General features: G+C 47.5%; 1 protein-coding gene and 1 pseudogene across 1 annotated transcript in view; one reads left to right on the forward strand and one right to left on the reverse strand.

Annotated features, from left to right (window-relative positions):
• Positions 1-6,256, forward strand: part of LOC144134493 (neprilysin-3-like) — a 31,622-nt gene extending 25,366 nt beyond the window's left edge. Inside the window, exons 8-10 of the mRNA XM_077667401.1 lie at positions 1,234-1,463; positions 2,483-2,626; positions 5,895-6,256. Coding sequence (XP_077523527.1) covers positions 1,234-1,463; positions 2,483-2,626; positions 5,895-6,245 — 725 coding nt within the window. The 3' untranslated portion in view covers positions 6,246-6,256. The remainder of the gene's footprint in view (positions 1-1,233; positions 1,464-2,482; positions 2,627-5,894) is intronic.
• On the reverse strand, positions 3,434-4,734 carry LOC144133679 (uncharacterized; annotated as a pseudogene).
• Positions 6,257-9,623: the final 3,367 nt, after the last annotated feature.

Below are 9,623 nucleotides of genomic sequence, written 5' to 3' on the forward strand. Positions count from 1 at the left end.
GTCTATAGACAAGCTTTAGATTTATGGTCATGCATTTTAATGGGTTTTGTCTATGGACACACCGCGGACTATGAATAGGCAAAAGGAAATATCCATAGCAATGCAATACAGCCTATGAGAAGCCCGCAGCAAGCCTATAGGACATTTTTATAAGGGCTGAAGTTTGTTTCCCTTTCTTCCTAAAGACAGGCTGCCGCGTGCAGTGTGAACTTTGGGGGGGAGGGGGGTACGGCTGTATCTAAGTGGTCTCTCTTTTTTCTTGTATAAACCGCCGTCAGCACGCTTAAAAGGAACGCTCGGGCGCGTGTCTTCCACTGACATTAGCGCAGCTGGGCGTAGGCCCCTGAGTCTGAGACAATATTAAGTTGGAAGCAGGACACGATCTGTCTCCAACCGCCGCAAACACAGCGTGCAGCATGGTCTCGGACACAGCGCTCAGGAGCTGTAATATCAGTGCAGGAAGCGAAATCGAGCGTTCGTGTTAAACGTACTAACGGCGGTACATGCCCGGCGGAGAGTTATTAGTACCTGTAAAGTTGAAAGGGGCGTTGCATGCAGCAAGAGACCAATCATGTGGACGCTTGACTGGATGTGATTGGATGTGACTTGTGTGACTGAATGGGATTGGATGGTATTCTAATGTAGGCTGGACCTCGAGGTTTTAAAACTGAGCCCGAAAGCCCACTCCGTTGTTCTAAGCTATGACTTGAGGTTTACTTCTTTAGCTATGCCTAGCTAGCCAGATCCATGCATCTTTTTTGCCGTACCTTGCTGTAAATATTTGTATGTTACCCACATAAACTTTAGTTAATCTTTTTGTTTCCTGATCAAGTGTCGATATCTGCAATACGTTGACAAATCTTTGTCACCGCCGAAGAAAACTCACTCCCCGAGTCTACTTCTGTGGATGCACGCGTTCAAGATGTAGATGTACAGTGTGTGTGGAACAGTAACCCTTCGGCATTTTTTTGCTGTTACACTATGTGAATTGTGTTCTCATTACTGCCCCTCTGTTCTTATTTTCCTGCTTCTCTTTTTATCAAATACTAAATCACACGCTTAAATGTTTACAGCCTTCAGCATTTTGTTGCAACCCCTGTAGTAACTTCTTTCCGACTCAATAACGACCCACTCATTTTTTTAATGTCGATTAACTATGTCCTTAACGAAAATTTGTACCTCTCTTCGTTTACGCTTCAATGAATGTACGTCTTCTTCGCGACGTGTGTGCAGAATTCTTCCCAGACGTTGGCGCAAACTTCACTGCTGGCTACCTGGCCGCGCGCCGTGCGATGACAACGGGCGCCTTCCAGCGCCGGTTCAACGTGAGCTTCGACCCAGCTACTGTCAACGCATTCTACGCTGTAAGCGAAAGAAGCATCCTCATTTTTGCCGGCATTCTACAGCCGCCGATCTTCATCCACGGGGCTCCGGTAGCAGTTAACTACGGAGGCATTGGACAGGTACGTTTGTAGATTCGGCTGACGTCATAACCCCGTGTGCCTCGAAGCAATATCAGACACAAGGAAAGAGGTACAAGGGGACGTCGGAAACGCCTAACAAGCCGCCCAAAAGAGAGGTTCGGTTTATGCGCCTGTAGATCACGTGGTGCCGAATAATAGTCCGCATTCTCTGACCTTTATTAAGTCGAAGTGCACTTCACGGAAACATCTTCTAAATGAGCATGTTTATACTCTTTTCGAAAACGCACATGAGAAATTTTTTCATCCGTAGTTAGAAGAACGTTGTCTTTTGTTACGTTGAGAAAACTAATTTTGAATCATTTGAGTGACACAATTTTAGGAGCACACATCCAGATGACAGTAGGCGCCTTTTAGGTTTTGAATTGGCAGAGAAAATTGATTAAAGTCATCGCAAGCCAGGTTCCGTAGTTAACTTATCACATACGTGCATGGCACTCTTTGGGGGTGGCCCAACTTCCATAAGCTATCGCATTTTCTTCTCCGGGACGTGGCCGAGAAGGCCCCAAGCTTGTTTTTATCTCCGTTAGTCGTCAGGTATGCGCTCTCCGTTGCTGTGACACTGATCTGCGTTTATTCAAAACAAATTACCTTTATTGAACACATTTCTCTTGATTCCTCGCTAATTCTGTTGGGTTTGGTTTATGGGGGTTTAACGTCCCTTAGCGACACAGGTTATGAGGGACGCCGTAGTGAAAGGCTCCGGAAATTTCGGCCACCTGGGGTTCATAAGTCTCTGAAAACTCGGCAAGATTCAATTTTCGCTCTATTTTGGACTGGACACTTCCTCGAGAAGAGAAAATTGCCCCTATGAAATCTCACGGCGTCATATATCAGTGGACGTTGACTTTAATACGACTTTCTTCAGAGCAGATAATTTGGTTTGGGACAATAAAGTATATTTCATACCAATCATAATTTGTCCCCGGCTTCTAATTACCGAGTAAACAGTAATTCTTTTAGTTTCTGTTGAAGAAGTTTCCTTCTAACTACTTTCGCAGATCACCGGCCACGAACTGATGCACGCGTACGATGTATATTCCGTCAGACGTGAAGCCTCACAGCGAGTGGAAGGCATACAAGATACACCGTCGATGCAGCAGTACATTTCGAAAGTGCTCTGCCTCCGTGAGTCCTACAAACAGGTTTGTATCCATCAGTGCTGTTCGACGCATTCAGGTATGCAGGTCGGTTCTTCGGTAGAAGCCGGAAAGTATGGTGCGCCGTCAAAAATCTACCAATGTGGGATAAAACAGTTGTGGAATCAACTCAGTACGACGCTCATTAGAAGGACACCGCTTGCTCTAGGAGCAAAAATAAACATTCGCTTGAAATTTAGGTCTAGGTGGCACCCATAAATTTCCATGCCAGGCTGCGGGCGGAGCATGATTGCGGTGTCCTGAATATTGGTCCGGTAAGTGGACTGATGATGATTTATTGATTGAAATCGGCCTCGTAGCGCCATCCTTGGGCCACTGCGGCTGACTCACTAGGTACAGCAGTTGGCTCGTGCGTGATGGTGCCGTGGGTTCAAGTTATGTACGGAGAAGAATTATTAAACTGCGATCTTCCTAAGCATGTGGCGGGCAGATGCCCTCATTATTGATTTTAATCCCCCCATAGGTCACCCTTACCCCCTCATTTTGTACAACTATCTGGCCCTACCTCGGCTTTACCTTAACATCGTAATATTGCTTGGACCTCCGATGTCCTCACCCTCATTTCATCGGCCCTCCCTCACCCTCGTTTTACGCTGCCTGTCATCATGAGACGGAGCCGGGCTTTTCCGGTCTGCGATAGGTCGCTCGGCTGCTGATCCGGGGTATACCGGGTTCGAACCAGACCGCGGTGGCCGCGTTTCGATGGAGGCGAAACGCTAAAGGCGACCGTGTGCTGTGCGATACCAGTGGCCGTTAAAAATCCTTACTAATTCTAAACCCCCATTCATTTGCCTAACCATCGGCCGGAATCCCTTGGGACTCTGCGGCGGTCAGGGCGAGACCGATGACTTTGTGTTGCTCCTCTGATTCGTGGCTGAGCAATAAGGTCTCCCAGGATTGTACATTTCTATACGGGTCGATATAGAAAGGGCAGGTCCAGACCATGTGGACGTGGACTAGATCTGCAGTGCTATTGCAGTGCGTTCATGTAGGTTTAAAGACTTCCGGATGCCATTTACTATATAGTTGATGGTTTGGAAACATCCCGGTTTCCAATTTCCTCCACCCGATTTCCTCTTTTCTGCTCAGCAGTTTATATGCTCTTAGATAGGTCTTACAACCGAGTTTATAATGAGTAGTGATTTCGTGGAATGTAGCGAGTTCGTCACCCGAAGGGAGATGTTCATCGCGTGGAGGCGGCGGGTCAGCGGATATCGACCGCAAAGTGAGCCCTCTGTAGATCGCGTGCGCCTTCTCTTTCCCCCACAGGTCCTGATGAGCCGGGGACCAAATCAGTGAGATTAGCTCTGGAGGTAATTGCCCTTCTCTCGAAATTCTGGCGGCTGAAGCAGAGATTCAGCCGATATCATAATTCTCAATGGCTGTCTTAGTGTCACAAACTATCACCATTGTACCGTTTTGTGTTATTGCCAGAGCAGTGACAACTTCTTCTGCTTCAGTTGCACTTGAGTATTTAACGGTGCAACACAAGACCGGGTCTCCACTCTCACGAGCCACTACCGCTGTGTGCTGCCTTCCTATCGTATTCGGCAGCGTCCTTGTAGAGCACATCGGATCTACCTTGAAATTGGCCTGTATGGCCACAGCCCTGTCTTTTCGTCTACCTTCGTGGAATACCGGATGCATGTTCTTTGGTAGCGGTGGAATTTTTAGACTATATTCCTAGTTGCTCTAGGTACGTTATTTGTCCGCTTTGAACACTCCGAGGGTTCGAACCCCAAGCGCTTTATGACTTTTCTTTCAGTTTTGCTTTTTAAGAGTCTTTGATGCTGCGACACCGTGGCGCCTTCTATGAGCTCATTCAGAGTGTTAGAGACACCTATAGCCACTGGGGTCCCAAACTAGGGACCTCCTCCAAGTGCTTGTAAGGATCGGACCCTAACGGGCTGATCCAAACATACCTCCTGTCCCTTCTTATAAATGTTCTCACCACCACCAGTCTTAGAAGCTTTACCGACGGGTGAAGAGAGGAAGGATGGAGTGAACGAAGAAAGAGAGAAAGAGGCGCTCTCTATGGATACCCCAGCCCGCCTGAGTTCCACGTTGAAGATCATCAGATGGTAGTCCTCCATTACGGCGCCTCTTACCACGTCATTGTTATGACAGGCCCATGCGATGTGCAGACAGAGGGTAGTTGAAAGATGTGAGAGAAAGATCGAAAGAACATCCACGCGTCGCAACGACCACGTCCGCCGAAGCCGGCTATCCTATACAGTATAACCGGCTTAGAAGGACGTGGTTGTACTATACTGTATACAATAACCGGCTTCGGCGGACATGGTTGTTGCAACGCGCGTTTGTTCTTTCATCTTTCTCTCACATCTTTCAACTCCCCTCTGTCTGCACATCACATGGAACTGTCAAAACATTGACGTGGTCCCCAAAATACAAAACCCGAGTGCGGAGCAATGGGAGACTCTGCTGTCCAGCGACCACTGTGAAGACCAACAAGGTCTGGTACAGCGAGCTCAACGGGCGGCAGTGGCTAACGGAGCCCTGGACTGATGGCCACCGATCATTGATTAAAATTGGACGAGTTCGACAGAGAAGACTCCTGGGGATACAACCATGGAGAGAACATCTCTGAAGATGAATGTGAAAATGAAAATTGGTTTTTTGGGGGGAAAGGAAATAGCCCAGTATCTGTCTCGCATATCGGCGGACACCTGAACAGCGCCGTAAGGGAAGGGATAAAGGAGGGAATGAAAGAAGGAAGTAAGAAAAATGTGCCGTAGTGGAGGGCTCTGGAATAATTTCGACCACCTGGGAATGTTTAACTTGCGCTGACATCGCACAGCGCACGGGCACTTTAGCGTTTCGCCACCACCGAAACGCAGCCACCGCGATCGGGTTCGAATTCAGAAGATGTCCCAAAACCGCAGAGTAGAATAGTTTTCTCCTACTCCTTCATTGTTTTCACGTGACAGCGATTGTGGTTCAGTTCGAGCCAGTGGGCAGACCCGTTCACTCTCCTTTTCATATTTCGTGCAGGCAGACAAACAACAAAGACACAACGTGCACTGATATCGCACAGCACATTGGCTTCTCGTCTCCATGAAACGCGACCGCGGCGTTCGAACCCGGTTACTCCGGTTCATTAGCCGAGCGCTCTAACAGCGATGAGTTGCGGTAGCTGCCTTGAGGCTTCCGCCTGGCAATATGCGCTAGGGATTATGTGCACTTACATACGTTCTTGCTTTCAGTGCTTAAAGTATAAAATCTACTCTTGCAGGCGGAATCAGAGGAACGTGGAAGGACATATCACGGACTTACGGATGCGGAAGGCGTTGCCGATTGGGGGGGCATTCAGCTCGCTTACGACACTTACCGGAGTCTAACGGACGATGTGCGCACTGAGGTCGTGCCAGGCGTCGATCTCACTGCCGAGCAGACTTTCTTTATCTTTCACTGCCTCAAGTTCTGTACCACACGACCAGGAACTAGACGTGGCTGGGGACTCTATTGGCACGGGCGTTCTCGCTGCATTGTTCCCCTGCGAAACATGCCCGAGTTCGCAGAGGCGTTCTCCTGCAAGCGAGGCGACCGTATGAATCCCGACAGGAAGTGCACCTTCTGGCCGTAGCGTTGTGAGAGCGGAGAATAAACGCTGCAGTAGCCACGCACTTTTTCTGCTCGGGAAGTAGAGAGCCAAACGGATTTGGCGGAAAATTTTCATCTTTACAATGAACTTCTAGCAGTTCGTGTTGCAGAAAATCCGGTGCCGGCGTTGTCGGCATTGTAACACGACAGCCTCCAAATAAAAAAAAATGTGGAGATATTAATTGAAACTAGCCTTTCAGATTTTGAGGCGAACAGGCGCCGAACACGCTACGAAGACTCTCTTAAGAGCGTGAGCTCTTATCACGTATCTCGAGTTGGGGGGTATGCTACCACCTCCCTTCGGCGTGAAATTTTCCAAGCCAGAGGAATTCAAGGTTTGCGACACCCATAGTAAATCGATATAGCAACCCAATCCGTGATTGGTGACTTCATTAGTACATCGAATTGGTGATTGGTGAGGTCACTGATTGTGTGACGTCATAATTAACTAGTCACGTGACTGTTTAATAGCTTATAACTTAGTAATTAGGTATCATAAATCAAATGAGATATTTGGAATCCTCTAGATGTGTAAAATACGTAATACACCAATATTAACTAATGAACTTAATATTTAGTCATGGTTATGCTTCAACTTAGATGATTATAATTAACCGATGACATCATAATCTAACTAAAGGCATATTCGTAACGTGTTCGTTGAGTAGAACATGTTAGACGCCAATACCGCCTAATGAGGTTAATATTTAGTTATGGTTAGGCTTAACATGGCGGCCGTGACGTCAACACTCGGCAGCTCACAATCCGGCAGGCGCCCGCTCGCCGTGAGTAATGGAAAATCGCCTTATCACGTGGCAATACATCGCATGATTGAGCCACCAAACTGACAACGCTCGTTAGTTCGTCTTCCAGATGGTGGAGGCATTTTTTTTCTTTATTGCCTGTTTTTACAGTTTACAATAGGTCAAAAACGTGTGTTCTTCGCTGCACTCTCAATTATAAAGGCGGACATGCGCTTCACTCCCGTGAGAAAATCAAAACTGTTTCAAGGAACCCAACCCTCCCATCAAATTCATAACTTCATCTCCAAAACATAGCTCATTTGTACACTTCAAGCAGCTTAAATACGTTTCTTGAAGTAATCTCGTAGAGACCGCGCATCTTCATCGCAGTGCCGTACAACCATCCTGCTTCGCCAAATACGCTGCAAAGACTCATTAGTTCTAGCTGAATAAAAGAGGACCTAGTGAATGCGTTGTCTTTGACTTCGTGAAGAGTCTTCATGTATACCGATGCGTACATGAGTAATACCCTGGCTGCGCTGCAACAAGTTATCACGTTCCTCTTTAAGGTGAAGCTTAAGCGTCCTCCAACTTTTTGCATACTTATTCGAGAGTGACCTTGATTAATGTACGCTGATATGCCGGTTTATGACTGAGCATTGTGAAAACAACGCGTGCAAAAGAAAAAAATCTGAGTGACACTGAAGCTCCGCCTTAAGAGTGTGAGGCTATGGTCCCCTCAGAGGCCTGGGGCTCTCTTTGTACATCAGTTCGCAGACACGGACCCAGTTTTTATTTTAGCATTTTATTTTTATTTTGCCGCAAGACAAGAGGCCTCTCCTTAACGATACCGGATGAAATTTTCTCAGTGGTTGATGACCCGCCGTGGATGCTCATTGGTTAAGGGTCAGGGCGCTAGGCTACTGAGCCGGAGTTCCCAGTTCTGAACTCTGCCGCGGCCTCCGCGTTTCGCTGTAGACGAAACGCACAGGCCTCCAAGTGCTGTGCGATGTCAGTGTACGCTATATTGTTTAATATCTCCAGGTTGTCTAAATTATTACGGAGGCCTCCAGTACGACACCCTCCTCTCCTCTCTTTCTTCTTTCATTACCACCTTCCTCCCTTCCCTTACGGCGCGGTTCGGGTGTCCACCGAGCTGTGAGACAAGTACTGCGCCATTTTCTTTGTTTAAAAAACCATTCGTTTTGTCTGCGTTGTCGGCATCGGTGGTGTGAGCGAGAAATCACGAGTATGACTTTGGCAGGTGGGCCATGCATGGTGATCACTGCGGCAAGTTATATAAAGGTAACAAAAGCAAGGCTGTCCAGAAGATAGGTATGGTGAATTTGGAGGCAAAGGACTCGCCGATGACGATTACGAGGAGAGGTAGGAAGAATATTATTTTATGAAAAGAACAAAAATACCTCAGGAGTGGGGTCCTACTTGTATAAGAGCCCACAGGCCAGGGCCTCACGAAGATCTCTGTCCACAAGCCATGTTTGGCCAGCTGGTTGAGCACAGTACTGGTACACCAGCACTGAGACGGGAGGCGGCAATGTGTTTCTTCGCCAATTTCAGCATGCACAATATCTCTCAACAAGCTAGACCGATCTCGAAATATTCTCGCATGGACTCAATAGATTCATTTTATTTAGGGCATCGGGAATGGCATCAAAAGCGTTCTTCCTTCTCTTCAAGCATGTCATGCCTCGAAACGCGATTGTTGCTGGCTCGCGATCGCTGAGGACGAAGTAGCTCGCGGACAGAGTCGTTCCTGCCAGCGCAGACTTCTTCTTCGCCGCAGACGTCACTCCCGCCACTTGACTGCATCTCCGAGCTTTGAAGAGCCTTCGCCGTACCACCTCAAGGATCTCGGCATCCCACAGTCCTTCCATCAGCTCAGCCCTCACCTCACAACTCTGCAGTTCGGGTGAAAGAAACGCTGTCCTCTTATTTTTGTGCATTTAGGAGGTTTCCTCGGCAAAGGCATCTTAGGACGACACTGGCATAATGCAGTTCTTCGTTTCTCCAGAAGCAGGTTTACGAACTCTGCCCATAATCATTGTCTGGGGGACATTTACACTCTTTTTTATCAAATCGTGGTGACAAGTTAGGTGAAATGACATCGACGAAGCCGGCGAAGATGGTGAGAGAACCAAGGGCAACCTCGATGTCTGTGTTTCTAATAACCGCTTGTGGCTGTTAATTGTTGACGTATCTGGAGAGGCGAGATTTGCTTGGAAGGGGATATATTACCTGCAGCCGGCAAAATATCCCCCAAAAACAGAATGCCGGCAGTGTCTTATTGGCTGGCTGCAGTCGCCTGACGGCCACAGCCATGGAGATAAGCTTAAATAAATGGTTCATTCCGTCGGTTTTAGTGCGAAATATTTAGCGCCGCGTTTTAGGACGCTGACGCCGGCATTTCAAATTCCCATTCTTGAGGCAACTTTTTCAGTTATTTAATGAAAACAAAAGAACCAGGACAGACTCTTATTTGTTTACCATGGGAACGTGGTACCTTTTAGGCTGAATTCTAAGTTTCATTGGGGCCGAAAGCGCGGTTTAAACTCTTAACTCTAGACCAATTGACTTTCATGTTTTGTTACAACACAGAG

Source organism: Amblyomma americanum, chromosome 5 (genome assembly GCF_052857255.1).
Source record: "Amblyomma americanum isolate KBUSLIRL-KWMA chromosome 5, ASM5285725v1, whole genome shotgun sequence".
NCBI lineage: Eukaryota > Metazoa > Arthropoda > Arachnida > Ixodida > Ixodidae > Amblyomma > Amblyomma americanum.